The sequence below is a fragment of the Cavia porcellus genome, unplaced genomic scaffold (assembly GCF_034190915.1).
Source record: "Cavia porcellus strain 051 isolate PalLab524CR breed Dunkin Hartley unplaced genomic scaffold, mCavPor4.1 scaffold_19, whole genome shotgun sequence".
In the NCBI taxonomy this organism is placed as follows: Eukaryota; Metazoa; Chordata; class Mammalia; order Rodentia; family Caviidae; genus Cavia; species Cavia porcellus.
This window is the reverse complement of record NW_026947502.1, coordinates 31,100,928-31,124,013: the sequence shown is the minus strand read 5'-3', so window position 1 is coordinate 31,124,013 and position 23,086 is coordinate 31,100,928. Positions and strand designations below refer to the sequence as shown.

The 23,086-nt window shown below is 36.4% G+C and overlaps 1 protein-coding gene and 1 pseudogene across 19 annotated transcripts in view; both read right to left on the bottom strand.

The window, feature by feature from the left end:
- Positions 1–23,086, bottom strand: part of Nsd1 (nuclear receptor binding SET domain protein 1) — a 144,044-nt gene that overhangs the window by 10,585 nt on the left and 110,373 nt on the right. For all 19 annotated transcript variants that reach the window (XM_063230850.1, XM_063230857.1, XM_063230860.1 and 16 more), the window contains 6 exons: positions 20,588–20,793; positions 17,720–17,832; positions 12,092–12,361; positions 10,778–10,894; positions 8,651–8,792; positions 3,069–3,175 (listed from right to left, as the gene is read on the bottom strand). In XM_063230850.1, the coding sequence (XP_063086920.1) occupies positions 3,069–3,175; positions 8,651–8,792; positions 10,778–10,894; positions 12,092–12,361; positions 17,720–17,832; positions 20,588–20,793 (955 nt within the window). The remainder of the gene's footprint in view (positions 1–3,068; positions 3,176–8,650; positions 8,793–10,777; positions 10,895–12,091; positions 12,362–17,719; positions 17,833–20,587; positions 20,794–23,086) is intronic.
- On the bottom strand, positions 213–310 carry LOC111757844 (U6 spliceosomal RNA; annotated as a pseudogene).

Sequence of the window (23,086 nt, the reverse complement as noted above, 5' to 3'; positions counted from 1 at the left end):
CCTCTCAAGAGTGCTATGACAGCAGGTGTGCATCACCTTGCCCTGCTTACTCTATTTTCTTACTAGTTTCTATGCTAATGTACATTTTCAGTTTTTAATCACTTAACAGTTTATCCCAAAAGTCACCCAAACAGTGCTTGTGTATGTATTAACTTTCCTGAGCACTGTTCAGGCAGTTGTCATTTCAACCAGTTGATTCTTTTTTTTTTGTCCTAAATATGGAATGCTTCACGAATTTGTGTGTTATCCTTGTACAGTGGCCACTGCTGACCTTATCATTCCAATTTTAGTATATGTGCTAAGAGAACACCAGTTGATTTTTGTTTGCAGGAGATACCATTCTACATGTTTGTTTTATATTAACTATTTTTTGCATATTTTAAAGTTTAGAACATTGTTTAAAAAACCAAAACATTGTATTTGCTATTGATGTTGGTTTCTAGTGAAATCTAATAGTAAGTTCTAGTTATTTTTTTACTAATGTAATTTTATTTTGTGAAAAATAACCTATAATTTTGTACCACAATCTATAAAAACTACTAAGTACATTAGAAGTATGAGTTATACTTTTCCACGACTCAGTGATTTATTTTTTTTAAAGTGATATTCTTTTATCAGACATATCTAGGAAACTAAGACTAAATATAAATAGGAAGGAAATGCCAAAAGATCTGCAAAAGAAAAAACTGAAAAACAGGAGAAATGTTGCATATGACAGGAAAAGTCTTTGTTATGAAATAGAAAGACAAAGAAAAAAGGTCTCCCTATGGTCAATTATTCATAATACAGAAATGATAGAATCTAAAAGAAACACAACTAAAAAAAAATACCAACAGTGGTCAAGATTATAGTAAGTCTACAGATGATGTTGACACAGTTGACATAGTAGAGCTATTATGTAATCAAAACATAAGGAAAAGTTTACTGGGGAGTAGCAATGAGGAACAGGAATATCTCCTGAGGGAAGGAGGGTACTGAGTGGGTCACTCAAAAAAATATTATATTTATTCACATTCCACACCAAATGATAAGAAAGTCATCTGTTACTTATTCAAAACAGCGGGGCGGGGTGTCAAAAAGTCATATAAAATTTAGATTAGGTCTAACAGAACAAGTAATTGAAAAGTATGGGATAGCAAAGGCTGACCAGGTTGTCTATCATCAACAATTTGACCATTACATTAGGTGGGAGATATTTTATTGAAATTGTAACAATCATGGAACAAAAAGCAAGGCCAACATGACAGTGTAAAGTGTGTTGTTCAGAGAAACCTGAGGCAAAAATAATTTGGAAAAAGACTAAAATACTACTGTCCAGATTGTAACATTGTGTTGTTTTAGGATATACCATACAAAGAAAAACTGAATAAATTGGATAAAATTTTCCTTTTTATAGTTCCTATTATTACCTTTTTTTGGGGGGGCAATGGTGATTGAACTCACAAGCTCACACTTGCCAGGCAGGCGCTTATGCCACTGAGCTAAATTCCCAGCCCCTTATATTATCTTTTAAAAATTAATATAAAAAACGCAATATTTGATCATCCTGAATTTATATAACTGGGACTGATTAATGGCTAATGTTGAGATTAAGAGACAAAATACATAATGGTAAATAAATGATATAGTTATTTATTTTTATTTTAGACAGTGTCTCACACTGTAATTTAGGCCTGTCTTGAAATGACATTCCCCCTGCCTTAGCCTCTATAGTCACAGGATTATAGGTATGTCCTACCACACCTTGCCCCACTTCCCGTCAACATTGAATTTCAATTTTTAGTGCATTATCACCTATGGTAGAGAAATCCTGATGCATCCAGATGTTCACAATTTATGGCTAGGCCTTTTCATAAAAAACTTTATCATTAAAATCGTGTTTAAGAGAACTACAAAACAGAAAGCTTTTGTTTTGTTTTGTTTTGTTTGGAATCAGGGTCTCAATGTGTAGTTCAGAATAGCCTTTAGTTCAGTAAGTAGCCTTGAGCTCAGTGAACCTCCTGCCTCAGCCTTTTGAATGCTACATTTATAGGTATGCCCTGCATAGAAAGCTTTTAAGTAACATTAAATAGCAAAATTGCTAAGCATGATAGTGCATGCTTGTAATTCCAGCACTCTGGAGGCTGAGGCAGAATTGTAGCAAGTTCGACACCAGCCTGGGCTACAAAGTGAGCTCAAAGCCAGCCTGAACTGCATAATGAGACACTATGTCAAAAAAGACAAAAACCCAAACCAAATACCACAAAGGTATATAAATTATCCACAACAGTGATAGAATTTATAAGCAAAACTGCAAGAAAAGCTGGGAGACCCAATAACGGCTATACTTTATTGTAATGCTGAATAGTGTCCTCCCTTTTCCTTTTTCTTCTTTGTGTGTATCCTTTTTTTTTTTTTTTTTTTGTATCATACTGTGGGCTGGGGAATTTTAGTTCAGTGGCATAAACATCTGCCTGGCAAACATGAGGTTATGAGTTCAATCTCCAGTACCAAATTAAAAAAATACAAGTATCATATTGGGATATGATATTAGAATCTTAAATTCAGCTGCAGATATTTAAAACAGAAAAAGAAAATCATACAAACTTAAGCATCTTAAGAAATGTAAGATGAGTTGAGATCAATAAAGATGTCAGAAGTAACCTAATCATAAGGTTAGTATTTTACAACTTTTTTTTAGCTAGAAAAATATACCCAATTAAAGACAGATCAAAACACTTCAGGAATACCTCAGATTCTTCCTCTAAATAACAAAACAGATTATCCAGACTTCATGTTTTACCCATTGGCATTATTGACCCTACTTTAATGATATTATTTCTGACTTTTTTTGGGGGGGGGGCGGGGAACAGTCTCGGCTTTGTAATTCAAGCTGGTCTTGAATCACTATGTAGTCCAAGCTGGCCATAAACTCATGATGATCCTCCTGCTTCAGGAGTACTGGGAGTACAGGCATGCACCACTGTGCCTGGCTGAAGATATACTGCGTTACAATGAAGACTCATCCCTAACACCAAAGAAGGGCAACTGCACCACTGTTCCCAATGCAAAAATCTAGAAGGTGATACCTTTGGCCTGACACCCAAGAAGCCACTGCAGTTTGGAGCTCCACATTTGCAAACAGTTTTTCCATTCCCAAGACATTCTAGGTTGTAATTGAAGGTAAGTTCAGTACCTGCATAAGAGACCATGAAAATATTATTATCTACAGTTTTAATCACATGACATTTTCCACTGTTAATGGGTGTTTATTGTTAATAAAACCATGGTACATTTACAGTAAGTGAGAACATTAATGTACAGTTGCAGTATGATACAATATTTCAGCAATTAAACAACACTTTTATTCCTTTGTATGTCCGGGCTGAAGCAGTTAGTTGAAAATATTTTCCAGATTGCAAGCCCTAGGGACTTTTGAAGGTGACAGAAATGACAGCCAAAGTGCCTAGGGCTTTTGATGTATAAATAGTGATGCAGCCAGGCTACACCCACAGCAAGTTGTCCTTTTTGTTTTGTTTTTGGTACTGGGAACTGAACTCATGACCTCATGCTTATAAGGCAGGTGCTGTGGCACTGAGCTATACTATATCCCTAGCCCTCGCCTTGATGCTGTATCAGTGTTTGGTCTCTATAGAGGCCAGAGGACATGGCTGAGGATCCTTTTTTCCCAATCTTTCACTTCCACCAAGGTCCTTAGTCACAGTTCCCAGTGAGAAGTGTGCCTGGAACCTTTTCACTTGAGAAGCTAGGCCAATATTAACTTCTAAAAGAACAGATTAGTTTTAGAAATAGGAAATAAAAATATCAACTCCAATCTCAGTATATTAATAAAACTGAACTGTGTAACTTCAAAAAAAGTTTTTTGGGTCTTTTGGAGACAAGGTCTCACTATATAGTTCAGGCTGGCCTTGAGCACACTCTGCAGCCCAGACATCTCAAACTCGCAACAATGGTCCTGCCTCCACCACCCAAGTCCTGGGATTACAGGCATGTGCTACTATACCTGGTTATATATGTAACTATTAATCAGGTATTTAACACAGAACTTCAATAGCTTAACAGTAATATTCAAAATAATGTTATTTTTAAATTTTTTATTTATTTTTGGTACCAGGATTTGAACTCGTGACCTCTCCCTTACCAGGCAGTGCTTGTGCCACTGAGTTAAATCCCTGGCCTAAAAATAACCTTATTATAGAGATATTATTTTTCTCATTCATTTTGCAACCCTTCGAAATACATTAAAATCACAACAAACACATGCCCAAATCAAACTTATTCTCTATTACTGTGCAAAGTACTGGGATTACAAGCATGAAGAAGACCTGGTAACTCTTCCCTGGTGAGCATACCCTACCGAGCAACAATTCATGGGAAAAATACCAAATAATACTAATGAGCATTAGGACACAGAATGAACATGCATCACAGTATGCCAAAACCTGGTTCAGTGCTCTGAACCCTGAAAAACCCATTTTATAAATGGAGAAATGATCTTAAAAATTTAGTGACTGAATATGATATAATGCACACAGCAATAACTAGCAAACTTTGAAGAACAGAGTTAAGGTACAAAGTCTACCTTTGTGTCAAAGGTCATCATCATAACTATAGAAGCACAAAAAGCATGTAACAACTAAAAGCAAGTGGGGGATGCCTAACAGATATAAGAATTTTACATACATATATACTTTGCTTAGGCTGGGCATAGTAGTGCACGCATGTTCCATGCTAAGGCAGCTGAGGAAGGAGGATCCTCATGAATTCAAGGCCAGTCTCAACCACATGGCAAGACACTGCCCACAAAAAACCAAAGCCTCTGGGTGCCCAACCATCAACTCTGACATGTATTCAACCTGGCATTTAGCATATTCTCATTTTCCTTATCTAATCCATGCAGACTAGAAGACAAAAAGTTATGGATCATATAGTCAACCTACCTAAGCAAAGAGAACATGGGAAAAACACATGGCTAGACATAGTTGTACTTGCCAGGCAGGTACTGTGCCACTGAGCTACATCCCTGGAGCCTAGTTTGAATCTTAAATGTCCTCTAAAAACACATCTGTTGCAAGGTTTGGTCCCAGAGAGATGCTATTAGAAGATGGTAGAGCATTTAAAAGGTGAAGCTTAGTGGGAGGTCATTAGGGACAAAACCCTGAAGAGGATTGTGGATCTCTGGCCCTTTGTTATTTTCTGATTGTAAAATAAACATTTTTGTCCCATCATTGCTGTATAGCATATGTGTCTCAGATACCTAAAAGCAGTAGGTGACCTAATCATGGAGTGGAATGTCCAAACTGTATACCAAAGTTAATCTTGTTAAACTGGTTGTGGTGATGCACTCTTGTAATTCCAGCACATGGGAGGATTTAAGACAAGAAAACTGCAAGTTCAAAGCCACCATGAATTATGTGAGTTTTAGGCTAGTCCAAATTAAAGAGAGAGCCTCTCTCAAAAAAATCAAGCCATAACAAAACAAAACAAAACAAAAAAGAAGAAAATAAACCATTTTACTAGGTGATTCTCTTTATGTATTTGTTTTTTTTTTTTTAATTTTATTTAAGAGGAAAAAGAGAAAAACACAAAACAAAACAAAGCAGTGTAAGGGTACACATAATACAGAACTACAAAAAAAAAAAAAACATAACAGTAAGAAATCACCTGTTAATAGATTACATATTATCATCTTGGAAATAGTTGCTCAAATCACAGTATCAAAGAATACAAAGTGGACATTCAAACAGAGAGACTGCAAACAGCTGTGTTCAATGATCCAAAAACATTAATATAGTCAACTATTTAACACCCCTAGACACACTTGCTGTTATATCCGTTAGAGCTCTTTTTTTTTTCCCCCTCTCTTTTTTACAATAAAATTTACACATTTTGGATTTTATTACTCCTTAGTTCTTATTACTTTTGGGGGGGGGAGAGAATAAAGTCAAATATGGCAAAACAAAGCTGTCAGTCAAAACCAAACATTGACTGAAAAGTGACTAATGCATGATCCACTTCAAAAATGCAATGTAAAAAAAACCAAAAAATGTAATGCTGGACAGAAAAAGAGGGACTAATGAGGCTCAATATTTTAAATCTGAAAATCATAACAAACTTGAAATTCTGAAGCCTACAAGACTATAAAAAAACCTTATTTAAATGATAGAGAAAGGTACATGGCATGGGGAGAGAAATCTCAAGAGATTAAAATAAATAAGAATAAAACACACATAGAGAACAAGAACCAAACTGCTTTTTAACTATTTTGTCTTGAGTAACACTACTTAATATCAACAAGACTGACTAGATCAAGGGAGACTTAAATCTTCCAAAATGTTCATGTGGAATATCTCTGTTTCAATAATAATTGGACTATAGTCAATTATGAATGAGGCCAGTCTCATATTAGGTTGATTGTAAGAGTGACCTTTAACTTTGCTCAAGTCCCTGAGAAAATGCACAAGTACATTTCAAAATTCACAAATGTTATATAAATTTAAATTTTTTCTTTTTTTGTGGTATTGTGGATCAAACTCATGACCTCGTACTTGACAGGCAGGCTATGCCACTGAACTAAATCCCCAGCCCCCAAATTTAAATATTTTTAAAAGCCATGTAATTTGAAGGATGCCATAATGCATATTACTTATCATAATCCATATTATCTAAGTGATTAGTTTTTATAAAAACTTTGAAGCTCTTAATTTATGGAACATAGCTACATAAATTTTAACCATAAAATTTGGCTATTTCAGTTTTACTTTCAATCCAAATAAACGTCTTACTACTTATCCTGCTTACACTATCTCCCCTTCTGCATTTCAACTCTTAGAAACAGACTGCTAGTCAGGTGTTGTGCAGTGCACCTATAAACAATCCCTGCATGGAGGAGGATAAGGCAGGTAAGGTAGGACTGCAAGTACCCTTGGCCAGCAGAAAGTTCCAAGAAGACAACAAAAGAGTTACTCTTATCTCCAAACAGTTCTGTTTCTTGGCACTTCAGATATATGTTTTTTTTTTTTTCCTAAAACATAACCCTGGGGCCCAGCATGGTTGTGCATGCCTTTTATACTAGCACTCAGGAGTCTGACACAGGAGGACTGCCATAGAGTTGGAGGCCAGCCTGAGCTACATCTTGAGTTCAAAGCCAGCCTGAATTACAGAGTGAAACCTTATCTCAAAAAAAAAAGATCCACACTTGAGGACTGGGCAGTATAGCTCAGTGATACAGCAATTATTTATTTGGCATGCATTACAACCCTAGGTTTGGTCCCAGCCAACCACACACACAGAGGGCTTGTACCAATAAACATTAAGATTTGAATGAGTAGCTAGTGTGGCAATGCACACCTACAGTTCTAGCCCTTGAGGCTGAAGCAAGATAAACACAATAAATTCAAGGCTAGCCCACACTACATGAGTACATAGCAAGACACCATCTCAAAAAACAAAAACACTACTCCAATAAAAGTTTTTGATTGAGTGAAAGGTCAACTTTTGGGTTATATAGAGGGGGAAAACAGAAAGACAACTATGGAACTGGGGATGTAGCTGAGCAGCACAGCACCTGTCTGGCAAGTGCAAGATCCTAAGTTCGATTCCTGGTACCCCAAACAAACAAAAACCAACTGCAAGAGAAGGGTGACAAGGAAGGCCTAGAGAACTAGGAATTTTGAACGCAGAGCAATCTGTGACATGTTGATGTCGAAGTTGAAGGCCTAGGAACTTATTCCCCTAAAACTATTCATGTTCAAACTTGAACACAGTGTGCTACATGAAACACGAGCCACAAATAGTCAAATACAGTGGTATCTCAGTTTGTAAATGCTTTTGGTTAGCAAATAGTATGACTAATTTAACAACATTTTGTTTTTGTTTGCAAACTCTGCATTTGGTAACAAACACAACTGAGGCCATCGTTCTCATACAAACACAAATGGGGCCATCTTATCCAAAATCACAGAGGTCTCTTGAGTTTGTGAACCAAAGTACCACTGTACTGCATGATTGTTTTTATTTTTTGGGGGGGCTTGAGGGTGGTACTGGGAATTAAACTTAGGACCTCATGTCTCCCAAGCAGGTTATACCACTAAGCTAAATCCCTGGTCCCTGTAGGATTCTCTTTATATGAAGTTATTAGGGTAGTCAATTCAGGGAGAAAATAATGAATACAGGACCAGTCAAAACAGGAAAAGTTTTAGGTGGAGAAGATAAAATGGGTTTCAGAGATAGGTGGGGGTGACAGATGGAGATCAATGTGAATGTAACTAATGTATTTAAACTGCACATCTTAAAAAATAGTTGGTAGTACATGTTTGTAATCCCAGTACTATGGGAAGATGAGGCAAGAGAAACACAAATTTGAGTCCTATCTGGGCAATGTAGTGAGGTCTTATTACAAAATTTAAAAAATAAATAAGGAAAAAGGGCTGGAGGTGTGGCTCAGTGAAAAGTTCCCACATTTTCTCTTCAGTATTGGGGGAGGGAGGTTTAAGTTTTATGTCTAATTTATCATTGTGACCCAGTACCACCTGGCAAGCCTTTAGATATCCTCAGGAATATGGAATCTTCACGTTAGAGTGGAGGACATGTGAAATTTTAGATGAGAGAATCTAAAATTCAGACTTCAAGATCTCTAATTGACTCTTACCTGCTTTAATGTCACTCAGGGCAAAAAGGCCAACACGGGTATCTCCATTCACAGACCACTTCTGTGTTTCACAGTTGGGCTGGCAGCAATGATTCATAAAGCGAGCATAGTTCCCTTTGGGACCAGCATCAATGATTCGATCCTAGAATTCCAAAAACAATTTAAAAAAAAAGTTGCTTGTTAGACTTCTTGAAACTTCTGCTACTGACTGAAATTAGACTATCCTCTAATAACGCTTTGAAATTTGAAAACTGGGGTTCTGAAAGTGCAGCACATGGACCATCAGTGACAACTACCCCTGGAAGGTTACTGGAAATAAAATTCTTGAGTTGTGCTTCAGATATTCTAAAGTAGAAACTGTGATGGAGCTGAATAATCTCAATCATAGCAAGTTCACTAGAGAATTCTCAAGATATACACATACATTTAAGTTACACTGGCTTAGAAGTAGAAACCTCCACTTTCTCTAATTAGGAAGTTCTTGGAACAGGTACACATTAAAAATTACTTAGGTGGGTATGATGGCACACCCTTGTAGCTTCAGTACTCTCAGAGGCTGAAACAGCAAGCCTCAGAATCCAAGTACTTACTAAATAACTTAACACAACCTTACTTCAAAATTGAAAAAAAGGGCTGGGGATTTAGCTCAGTGGCATAAGCACCTGCCAGGCAAGTGCAAGGTCATGAGTTCAATCCCTGGAGCCGAAAAAAAAAAAAAAAGCCCTGGAAATGTAGCCCAATTTGAAGGCCCTGGGTTCAATCCCCAGCATCTAACCATTTCCCCTCCCCACCACAAAAAAAAAAAAAAAAAAAAAAAAACCACCACCAAAAACGATCCAGTGAGATTTAAATACTGATATCAAAGTAGGTGTGGTGGTACACATATGCAATCCCACCACTCATGAGGATCACTGCAAGTTCAAGGCCAGCCTGGGCTACACAGTGAGCTGTTTGTTTAAAACTAGCCTAAACTACACATCTTGTCTCAATTTATATAAAGACACACACACACAAACACCCACACAATTTCTTGTCCTAAACTACAATGAGACTATCCGGAGGTAAAGATTTCATACACCATAAAAGTACAATTAAAAAAAAAAATCTTCTGAAAACCATTTATTAAAAATAAATGCTAGGAAAAGGATTATTATGTATGTCTGTAATCCAAGTAGTTTGGAGGCTGAGGCAGGCAGACTGCCCTGAGTTTGAGGCCAGCCTGGCTACGAAGCGGGTTCAATAACAGTATGAACTACATAAGACAGACCTCATCTCAAACAACCAAAAAGATACAAGAGCTCATTCTGTAGCCCATGCTGGTCTCAAATTTGTAACTATCTTCCTGCCTCAGCTTCCTGAGTGCTGGGATTATAGACGTGTACCACCATGACCAGCTTCGGATACTAAAATTTAAAATAAATTCTAATATAAAAATTCTATGCACTGGGGCTGGGGATTTAGCTCAGTGGCATAAGCACCTGCCTTGCAAGCAGGCGGTCATGAGTTCGATCCCTGGTACTGAGAAGAAAAAAAAAAATTCTATGCACCACAGCACTGGGGAGGCTGAAACAGGAGGATTGTTGTAAGTTCAAGACCAGCCTGGGCTACAAAGTGAGCTCAAGGCCAGCCTGAACTGCAAACAGAGACTCTGTCTCAAAAAGACAAAAAAAAAAAAAAATCTATGCACCAATAAAATTAAACTTGTCATAAAATTCTTATGACTGTCAGAACAACTTGAGCCCCTTTTTACAGGGTGGTATGAAGAGACTGGGCACTGAATGGATTAAGCTCCATTCCCAATCTTTTTATAATTTTTTCTTTTGAGACAAGGCCAGAGTGTACTAGTTGCCCTCAAACTTATGACACTCCTGCTTCAGGATCTCAGATTGTAGGTTCTATAGGCATGCTCAGTGCAAAGAGAGGAATTCAATTCAAATTATAAAAGCGGCTTTACTGCTTTTGGCCAGAAACATGCAAGCCTGCCTAGTATAGAACTTGTATCACTTAATTCCCATAAATGCTGAAAACAACTGGCTCAGGCCATGAGTAAAATTTATATATTACACCTACAAACACTAGCTGAAATAATACAAATTTCACCATATTAGTATATAATCCATTACTTACTTTATCTAGAGTGAGCATATAGAAATTAGTGATATCATGTTCTTGGGCATAACGGATTCGAGCTCTGCATTCTTCTTCATCTATTAGTTCACCCACATACTCATTCACAAACTCACCCTAAAACAAGAAAAAAAAAAATCCCTGACTTAATGGGAAAAGTACACAGGTATTTACTGGATTTAGAAACTAATGAAGATATTACATTCTTTAAATCAGTTTACCCACATACAATTAGTAATTTATGATGTCTCAATTATTTGATAATGAAAATTACTCATCGCCAAAGACCCCAGCAGCAAAAGGAATAAACTAGGTACTATAGAACCACCAGAACAGAAAAAATAAACTAAAGCTTCCTCATAAAGGAGGCATGGATAGTCAATGAGAAAGTCAATTCCTTAAAGTATGTTCATCTTCCTTGGAGCTCACCCTACCTACTATCCCTTACATTTCATATCACTGTTCTTGCTATTTTATATTTGGCCTTGCCTGAGCCAAAAAGTGTTCCTCTTCAAAGTCTGAAAACATTCTCAAAGCAAAACTTTCAGTTCCTTTGCCACATAAACTCAGAGCACTGAGTGATTTTTTTTCCCCCATGTCTCTTTGGCTCTAGAATGTAGGCTTCATGAAAGCAGGGTCTATGTCTTCCATCTTGATTACTGTATCTCCCCCACAATGCCCAAACACTAGGTATGTAATTACTTGCCAAATAACTAGCCTACCCAATTTAATATCTTTCCAATTAAGAAATATCAATTACATTCTTCAGAAATTATACCCAAAATAAGGCTTATTTTATTAAAATGTCAAATAAGATTCATATCACACCAAGACTATATATAGCATTACCTATTTGTTAAAATACACAAAAGTTGACAGGTTTACAGTTGAAGATTTTAATGCATTTTTATTGAAAAAGACCTTTAGCTATTTCTCTTTATCTTCCATGAACCCAACTGTTTTTATCCCACTGAAGTATTTTATTAAAAGGTAATTAACATCTCTGTATTGTGTGCTTATTATCCCCTCTAGTAGTTACTACTGGATTTGGGATTTTCACAAAAGAGCTAATAATGTGATAGTCTAAGCTTTCCTGTTTTTCTATTCTGCTTCCTAGTGAACATGATCAGTATATAGAGAAGGAAACCATACTCTATCATCTACACTGGAAGGTATGGCATGATTAGTAGTAACATTTAGCCCCTAAACTATGTTAGATTCCTCTATGATGACTTGATTTCTCACATTCATCAAGAAGTAATCATATTAAGCAATGAAAATAAAATAATCTGATAATAAAGACATTTTCATCACCTTTTTAATATCTGTTTTTGTCCGTAGACCCCAGCCCCTCTGTAATGTGCGGAAAATTTCAACCTCTGGGTACTGGCGCTTGCTGAAACACTGGTTCTGGCAGCGGCCTCCAGCAGGACACACTGTGGGGTGACACTCATACAGCAGCATGCGGTTGATGCACTCAGAGTCTATTCCGCAAGGGTTTTCATCAGTAGCTTTACAGTTGCAGCGGGGGATTTCTGATAAGTCTGCAGTGAAGATCTGCACCCGGCCAATAGGACGATTCACCTGCAGAACAGGATACAGTATTGTATATCAGGCAACTCAACTTAAACAAGTCAGGACCTGTAATAGGCAAATTTTTTTTATTTTATATGATTTTAAACAATCAGGATTTAGGCAGCTTAGTTAAAAATAAGCCTCACATGATTTATAACGTATGAATCTCAACTGAACATGAAGGCACACACCTATAATCCTAGCTACTTTGGAAGCTGAGGTAGGAGGATCACAAATTGGGAGACCAGCCCAGGTAATTCAGTAAAACTCTGCCTAAAAAAAAGCCATGGGACATAATGTAAAGTTCAGCACTAGGGACAGTGCCTGGAATATGCAAGACCTTTCCCTGACAAAAGGGTAAATTTCACAATTTTAAATTTTATTTATTTTTTTAGAGACAGGGACATGTTGTGTAGTCCAGACTGGCCTTGAACAGGGTAATCTTGCTACCTGAGTTAAGTTGTGGGGTTACAGGCAATATATCACCTTGCCCGACTCATAAAATATTTTAAAACATATAAAAAAAAAAAAATCAACTTCAAAACTCGTAGGCCAAACCAACAGGTTTTTGTTATTGCCACATGGTGACAATTTAAATGATACAGAAAAATATCTACTCTTCAAAAAAAAAAGAAAAGAAAAAGAAAAACCCAAAAAAAAACAACTCAGCCTTTGCACTGAGCTACATCTTCAGCCTATTCTTAAATTTGAGATAGGGTCTCTCTAAACTGCCAAGTTACCATGGCTCACAATTATGATTCTCCTGCCTCAGCCACCAAGAATGTTAGAATAACTGGTATGCAAAACAGTACCCACCTGAACGGCTATTTTTAAATGGGAATTTCTTAATGGCATGAAAACATCTTGGGGTAACTTGTGAAGATGGATTTTAATATTTACTATTTTAATATTTAATATTTACTTCATATAATAGTTTAAAATCCTTTAGAGCAACCATAACTATGTCATTTATGCAGTAGCAGGACTAATGCTGCAAAACATACAGTGAATCAAGTACCAGATCGACTTTAAAAAAAAAAACATACAGTAGAAAATCTAATGGGATAAAACTTGAAGGTCAAAGATACTATACTATTCATATGAACTTTTTTTTAATTCATGTGAATTTTTATTGGTAGATACTAGTCAGAGTAGTATACTAGTAAGAGTAGAAGGACAAAACTGGGCCAGATAGATCTGCATACTGTAAGTCTCTCCTGGTTGCTATTAATTCAGTGAAAATAAACTGAGTCTTTAAAGACAGCGAATAAATAAAATCTGACTAAACTATGTGCTTCAAATAAATTTATTTTAAATATTCTAATAATAATGTATACATTATCACAAAACCCAGCAGCCTCTTAAACATGGTAGACATCATAATTAATTTCTTTGTTATGTCCCCTTATAATCATTTCTGTGATACTGCACATTCCAGATCACAAATTTCAATCAAGCTAAAAGGACTATTACTTGGCTAGGGATTACTAGGTTCAGGGGAACAGCATTTGCCTAACACATATGTACCCTATACCAATAAATAAGTAGCCAGGCATAGGGGAGCATGAAGGTAATTTCAACACTTAGGAGACTGAGGCAGGAGGATCACTGTCATTAGTGCATATAATTAACAAAACCAACCTATATTCCTTCCTTCACTGGTTTAAGACAAGGTCTCGGGGCTTGGGATTTAGCTCAGTGGCATAAGCGCCTGCCTTGCAAGCGTGTGGTCGTGAGTTCGATCCCCGGTACTGATGAAAAAAAAAAAAGCAGACAAGGTCTCAAGCAGTACAGACTGACTTTGAACTAGACAGGTAGCCCAGGCTGTGTGGAACTCCTAGCAATCCTTCTGCCTCATCCTCCTGAGTTGTGGAATTATAGGTATGTGCCACCACACATAGATTTTTTTTTTTTTATATCAGTACCAGGGATCAAACTCATGACTGTGTGTTTGCAAGGCAGGCGCGTATGCCGCTGAGCTAAATCCCCAGCCCAAACATAGCTATTTCTTATATTTTAACATTTAAAACAAAATAAAACAATAAGCCCAAGTTTATTTTTTAAATTTCTTATTTTGGAAATGTTATCAATACATAGTGTAGACTGACCTCAAACTTTTGCTTGGGTTTGGCAAGTGATGAGATTACAAGCATGTACCATCATTCTTGGCTCAACAAACCCATGTTTAATAATTACATGAGAATACTTACATGTCTGCTTAATAACAATAACCCGTCTTCACAAACAAATGTATAGGTAGGTTCAAGAACTACCAATGGTAATTACTAGATTTTACTTGTCAATTTGTGCAAGAGTATACATATGCATATCAATTGACTGTGTGTGGTAGGCTCACGAAGCAGTTTGAGCACCATGCCCACCTCTTACAGCATTCTTTTCTTGTCTACGAAGTCTACATTCCAGCACTGCGCAACTGATACATGAAACATATCACTAAAAAAATCACGTAATAATATTATAAGTTTACTATCTTGTGGGACCATATACCAAATTTTCTAGGGCCAAGTACAGCCCACTACTGGACAAGTTTAATCTGTAATTAAAAAGGATATTGCTCTCACTGCCAGATCTGTCCCTGTACTCTTCAAAATATTGGTTAATACTTTAGGTAACTTACTAGTGGAAAAATACACTCACCACGTGCAAGTGGAAGCCACAGACCTAGTAGGTCAGGCAAGTTCTGAGGAAATAAAAGACAACAGCCAAGTTTGGTTACCTAAGACTACAGGTCTTACAGGGAACTGGAGCACCTATTCTACTAGACTCAGAGTTCTTTACCTGATCTCTCCATCCTCACGGAATTTCCCCTTACTTTTATTCTCTCCACATATGATTGATAAATGAATAAATGTTTTACAATTTTAAGAATTTAAAAATTTGTACAGTAAAAGACACACTGCCATTAATCTCCCTCAGAACACTTCATCTTGCTTTGAAGGTACTTTTTCCACCAATCTTGCTATATTATAAAGTAGTTCATTCCCGAGTCCTTAATTATACAGTTGTGGTTGCTTTGATGTCCTAATGGATTCAAAGCAGTTACCTTTCATGGTCATTTCAGGACCTCACACTTGGCCAGTCATGCACTGGGCTACTGAGCTAAATCCTGGACCTTCTGTAACAGTAATTTTGACTGTGCGGGAAAGCCCAGAAGTTGCATATCAGATATGATGAATAAAATGAACTAGCACACATTGCTTTTATGTGTCTGCCTTTCCATCGGATGACACAAAAGCAGCGTTCACCAGATTTTTGACCACATCTCCTAAACGTATTCACTAAAAGAACTTCCAAGACTGCTTTGCAAAATAGCAAGGATGATTGAAAACAAGGGTGAACCTTTGGAGGGGATTAACCCAGTGGCTTGAACCACCAGTGGTACAAGCACAACTGTCCTATTGGGTGGCTTAAACTACAGGTTGTATGAAGATTCTAACCACTTTTATTGTTTTACTAATTAATAACAAGTCTATAAAATTTAGTCACTTGAATTTGAATAATTACTGCCCAAATGTAAATATTAGCACTATTCATTCCAATTTTTAAAACTAATTGAAAATTTTAATACATTAAAAAATGTATTTATATTAATGAATAGTTTATCAATAATTAACTCTATATTTTAACATGGAAATCTTACAACTACCTCATTCCTGGTGTATATAATATACATTTAGAACTGCTGTACCACAAAAATTAGCTATACTATTTTAAAATATCATTTTCCTTAAGGAACTATAATATCTGGTCTGCTAAATCAAAGATTTCCTTTGCATTACCACAAGCAAAGACCAGTGAAAAGTGGTATGAGCTGCTGGGTGGGACAGTCATGCATATACCACCAGTGGTTTAAACAGGTGGGAATGCTTGAATTCAAATCAGAGCCACTCAAGATGCATCCCAAGTGGCATTACACTCACTACATAGCTCATGCTGGCCTCCAACTCATGGTGACATTCTTGCCTCAGCCTAATGAGTGCTGGGATTACAGGTATGCACCACCACACACGGCTGTAACCAATTTAAGAAATTTATTTCATTTCCTTTTGAGACAGGGTCTCGCCATTAGCCCCAGCTGGTCTTGAACTTTGGGTTATTCTCCTGCCTCAGCCTCCCAAGAGCTAGGATTACAAGTGTATATCACTACATCAAAAAAATTTTTGTTTTGTTTTGGTTTTTTTTGTCTTTTTCTTTTTTATCGGCACTGGGGATCGAACTCACAACTGCCTGCTTGCAAGGCAGGCGTTTATGCTGCTGAGCTAAATCCCCAGCCCCTCTCAACGTACTTCTATGGACAAAAAAACAAATACGGTTCTCATATAGGAATGATAAAAAGAAACCTAAGTTTGTTAATAGAGTTAATAGTACTCTTTCATGTCTTATGATGCTGGAGGATCAAAAATAGACTTATCTAATTTTAAAAAACAGGATTGTAGGCTAGGTATAGTGGTACATGCCTGTTATCCCAGCACTCAGGAGGATACAACAGAAAAATCACTACCAGCCATGAACTTAAGGCCAACCTGGAGTACATAGCTGAGTTTAAGGCTATCCTGCACTATAAAGCAAGACTGTCTCAAAAAATACGAACACGGAGGAGATGGGTAGGTTATAGAAGGTTTTACTAAGTACTGACTTTCTGAATTTATTTTTAACTATTATTTTTGTTTGTAATTATTCATGTAAATGGCTTAAAAAAATACAAAAGGTTTCTTGGACCCAGTTGACATATAGTGACCATTTTATCAGGCAGATGGGAGGGTTAGGTACACTCAATATTAATTTTTCTGACCTTGGAATTCCTAATCATACTAGTCACCTAAAATATCACCATCAGTCATTACCAAATAAACTTACCATGTATATTACCTCACATTCTCTCAGGACCATTTAGCAATTTTCATCATAGCCTTTTCTTTTGGTTCCATTCAATATGTTTGTTTGTTTGTTTAAAACATGAAAATACTTATTGATACTTATTGAATAGAATGTAGCCTTTTTACCTGAGAGAACTTTTCAAAGTAGTAGGAAACATGACTTGTTTTTTTTGTCTTTTTCGTTTTTTTATCGGTACCAGGGATTGAACTCACAACTGCCTGCTTGCAAGGCAGGCATTTATGCCGCTGAGCTAAATCCCCAGCCCCAACATTTTCAATCATAGCTGACATTTTGAAGTACACGCACTGTTTCTAGAAATGGTACTCTAGTAATTTTTTTCTTCTTTAAGGTTCAACCTCTTGTCTCAAAGCAGCTATGCTTGCGCTTCCCAATTCTGGGCAGAATAGGAAGAAGTGAAACCTCGACAGCGTCTCTCTCAGAGATCATGTCTCAAGAATTTTTTCTCACCTTTATATGTTTATAAGGTGGTGGCTTCTTGTCATTTTTTCTATCTTCCTGCAGCTGTCTTAGCTCTTTCTGTGCCTTTAACTCCTCAAATCTTGCTGCAGCTTCCTGAAGAGCTAAGAAAACACAAGGCACAAATTACTTTAAAAAATTTCTAGATGGACTTGTTTTGCTTTTTTGCCCTATTACATTAAATAAATCTATTTCAGACAAAAAGCAAACACTACTACACAAAAACACGAATATGTATCAAAGATGGATTAGAAAGTCCCCACAGTACTCAGTTTTGAAATGGTACACTACAGATTACCATTTTCACAGGAGAGGAAAACAAACAAACCAACACTACAAATCAAAATACAGTTCAAATGACACTGAAAGAATCACGGGTACATTTCCTAATAGATTTCAGGAGCGAGGGTGTAATTCACTGGATTTGCTTGCTTAGCATGTGTAAGACCCTCATGTGATCCTTGACACACAAAAACAAAAAAGATTTCATCTGTTTAGCAAAGTCACTGTACTTAAGGCTAATCGTTTGCTACGTTTTTGTTTCTTTTAGAGAGGGTCTCTTTTTGTAGTACATGCTGGCCTTGAACTATGTAGCCAGGGTTGGTCTCCATTCACTATAACCCTCCTGTCTCAGACTCCAAATGATGGGATTGCAGGTATACATCAGCATGGCAGGCTGCTTAAGCCTAATTCTTTACTCTGTTCAACCTCCAGATTACTCCTGAATTCACTAGGTGGCATTCCTGGTATTCTTTGAAAGACATTTAAAGTTACCTCATCTTGCATATTCTCTAGAGTACCAGTCCTACTCTTCTAATACTCATTCTTTAAAATATTCACTAAAGGCTCTAATTATACACAGATCTTCATATTTAACTTATATTCAAACCTTGTGGGTTTCATATCCTTAAAATACTGTAGTAATATCTTAAAAATCCAAACAAACAAACAAAATCCAGTAAGAGTCACATTGCTCTCTACCTAAGACAAAATGTTAATTCATTATTTTTTATTCAGGTTCAGAATTTCAATTCTTCCTATCTTCTTTCATTTGGTAGTTTTCCCATACTCTGTCAATTTTTTAAAGACTGTCAAGGTTTCTAAACTTTGTTGTAACTATTTAACTTAGCTCTTTTCCAGTCCAGTGTTCCCTCATCCCTGCATTTAAACTATGCCAAATATTAGGAGACTGCTTACTCAGCATGTTAGTTAGATGCAATTTAAGCTTTCTAGACACATTTAAGAATGTCCCCCTCTTCATATTCAAGGTACAGAATCAAGAATTTGGATTCTGGACTCCAACTACCAGAGTTAGCAATGTTCCTCTAAGCCAAATATGACAGCACATGTATATAATCCTAGCACTTGAGAGGGTGAGGGAGAACTATCAGAAATTCTGAGGCCAGCCTGGGCTATACAGTCAATTTTAGGCCTGCCTGAACTATGTAGCAATACATTGATTTAAAAAAAAAAAAAAAAAGATGAAAGAATCAAAAGGGCTGTGGTGTGTAGTTCAATGATAAGAGCACTTTTTCAGCAACTGTCAAGCACTAGGTCTAGTTCCTAGTGTTAGAGAAATAACAAGTTCTTAATAGGCAATCAGCCAGACCCAGATTTAGGTACAGAAATGGCAAATTCCCACTTAGCAAGTTCAAACCCGTAGCTGTCCCTGACCCTTTTCGTTTCCCTCCAACCTGAGTAGTCGCCAAGATGTTGGTTGTGTGGTTGCTGAATATTTGAGATTGTAACAGTCAAGAACTAAGTTCTGGTAGTAGTAATACTGGCAGTCTATATTAGTAACGTCTATTATTAAGTCATCAATAGTATGAAAAGTCCATATCTCTAAAAAGCAATCACATTTGCCAATGGATTACGTCAAGGCTCACTGCAATAAATGAAATAATGTGGAAAAAATATAATTTTTGCTTTACTTGTTCCAGAAGGACATCCATGTCCTATTAAGGAGCTTAAAAATTTCATGCACCTCATTAGAAGTTTTACTTGGTAAAAATTCCTTTCTATTTTACCATGGAGACAAGAATCTTAAAATTCAATACACAAAAATATTCAAATAGCAAGAAATGTACTGCCTTTCAAAAGCAGCAAAGGGAGGAAATATCAACTATGTGTTCTGCAGGTTTTAGCATATTGAACTCTCAGAGAAACCTTTTCCCATTATAAGTTTTAAAAAAGTGCCAATCATTCAATTGCCTGGGCTAAGGGGTAAGATTAGCTATGTTTATATCAAGGGATCATGCTCTTAGGTTCACCTGTCCTGACTGACTTCTCTGCTAGACCAGTTCAAAAATTCAATTCTTTGCAATTTTACTTGCTCTTACAAATTTGGTAAATATTTTTCCCCCTAAAACAAAATATTTAAGAATAAAAGCTGGATATAGTGGCAGACACCTGTAACTCCAGCACTAAGGCAAGAGAACCATGGGTTCCAGGAAAGCCTGAACTACATAGAGACCCTGTCTCAAATAACAAACACAAAAACTCTGTGGAGCAAATGCAACCTTACTATATTTGAGCTCTTGCCTAGCAAAGTGATTTATTCTAAAAAACAGTTCTAGAAATCCATTATTTGATGTGTTACTGAGAAAACACAAGGTATAAGACCAAAAACAAATAAATGAAAATTTAAAACTTCCTCAAGGAAACTACAGTTAAGTAAAAGATTGGGTGCAAAAATGAGTTATGTGGATCAACTTCCCCTACTGTATCTTCAGCCACAACTACCTTCTACCCCACACTAGAGGTCAAAACACAGCTGCTCAATGTAGCATTACATGAATTTTAACCACGTTAGACAGGGGACAGAGTTCTGTGGTAGCCCAAGATATCAGATAAAATTACCTTTTTTATATGTTCCATCCACACCTTTGCCCATCTTATCCTTACTGCTCACATCCCCCTCCATATAAGGAAACACTCGAGCCTGATGAGTCCATAGATAGTCATTAGATCCAAAAAAAAGGACAGGGAACTCGCCTACATCATGTCTCATTTTATCAATGTTGGAAGGAATAGCTCGAGGATGGCAGATCTCTGCTGGCCACCACCTAGGAAAGGTAAAAACAAAGAAAGCAATTTCTAGAAGGCTGTAATACACTGGGAAAATATCCCCTTTAACATAGGAATAAAGAACAACAATGTGACAAGTGTGGCAGTGCATTCATATAATCCCTGCACTGCGAATGAGGCAAGAGGCTCACATATTTAATATAGCCTTGGCAAATTAGTAAAAATCAGTGTCAAAATAAAAATAAAAAAGGCAAGGGACGTAGCTCCAAAGACCCTAGGATCAATGCCCTGTACCACTGAAAAACAAAACAAAATATCTGACTACATTACTGTCCAACCTACATGGATTCTTTTTTGTCCCTTGGGATATTCATATAGGCTAAGTAGCAAGTAGTATGAACTACAACTTGAAAATAACTGTTCATGCTCGTATATGCACTGAGCTGTATACTCTAGTATTCTAATTCAAGGAGTCTATTTGAAGAAAATCAAGATATAAATGTTTTGTTACTATAATGTTCACTAAAAATAGCAAAGATGAAAGCTAGAAAATATGAATATTCAACAGGAAGGGAATGATATTACTACATACTGTACACTAGGAAATAAAATCCAATTATAAGTACTGAAAAATGACATCAAAAATGGAAAAAAGACAAAACACCACATGAAGTATTATAATCATTTTAGGACAATAAAATAAAGCTAGAACCTCCCACCAAGCTATTTTATTTCAGAGAATTCCTTGAGAAGCTACAGTGTGTATACAAACAAAATGAGAACAAAACAATGACTATGCATGAATTGGAATACAAACTATAGAAAATCTCAGGGACATAAATGAATAAACAAAGAAAAAAAACCAGCAGGAAAGCCATGCGTAGTGGCGCATACATGTAATCCCAGCACTTGGGAGGCTAAAGCAGGATTGTTGCAAATTTGAGGCCAATCTGGGTTACAAAGCAAACTCAAGGCCAGTCTGAACTGCAGAGTAAGATCCTGTCTCAAAAACACCAAAAAACAAAAAAAAAAACAAACCACAGTAGGAAAATGCATCAATAATTCCTAATAGCAAAGTTTAAAACACGAAAAACAAAATATTTACAAGTGCTAAGCTTACATAGCAAGGTAAACAACTGAAACACTCAAAACTCATCTTAACATGCATGTCTGTGGATAAAGAGAACATGTAATCAGACAACAGAAAAAGTCTCAATTGTACAACAGTTCTTCTGATTTATTAACAAGTATATACAAGAAATTTCTTTTGTTATTTTTATTGTCAACAAATATTTTATTGATATAGTAAATGTATATAACTATGGCAATAGTGTAATTCAATACATCTCATTCAACAGTTATCCTTCCTTTGTATTAGGTATCATTATCTCCTCTCTTTTAATTCTTTATGAAATATCTCGTAAACTGCTGTGATCTATCTCTGTACTTTACTAGTTTTTTACTTTTAAAGAGAAAAACAATTTCAAGGTAATAGGAGGGTAACAATGGTTAATACATTGGATATCATTATTTTTAAATTAGTTACTCAGAGTACAACACATCTGCATTTAAATGTTCAAACAATATTAGCACAAACTTTTCTTTCCAATGAAATGAGAGAAATTAGTAGCATAACTATTACTGTGCTATTTTGTAATACTTTAAAATCATTTATGTTACAGTTTCTATATATTCCAAATATAATAAATTTTTGCCGAGTATGGTGGTGTACACCTATAATCACAGCGTGCAGGACACTGAAGCAGGGTGATCACTGTGAATTGAAGGCCAGCCCAAACTATGTAGAGCAAGAACCTATCTCAAAAAAAAAAAAAGTTTTTATTTTGTAATTTTTTAGAAAAAGGAAGATGCAAAACTGTATCAAATTATGGGGCCATTTAAGTGGGGATAGGGATGGATGTTATTGATACATCTGCAAGTAAACATGCTGAAATGTTAATGTATCTTCCTTATTTGTGGGATTATAGATTTATTTTCATTAATACATGCATTACTGCTGCAGTACATTCATTTATTGCCACTGTATTATACTACTATATTATTTTTTGTTGTTTTGAGACAGTCTTGCTTTGTACTGCAGGCTGGTCTTGAACTCACTATGTAGCCCAGGCTGGCCTCAAACTCACAGCAATCCTCCTGCCTCAGCCTCCCAAGTGCTGGAATTCTAAGCATGCGTTACCACGACTGGCTTAGTACTTATCTTACTGATACAACTGCAAATCATAGTTATTCTTTCTTGCAAGGAAAAACTGAGTAGGAAATGGCTGTGTCTCATGCAGAAGATGTTTTTTTTTCCTAAGCAATGTGCTT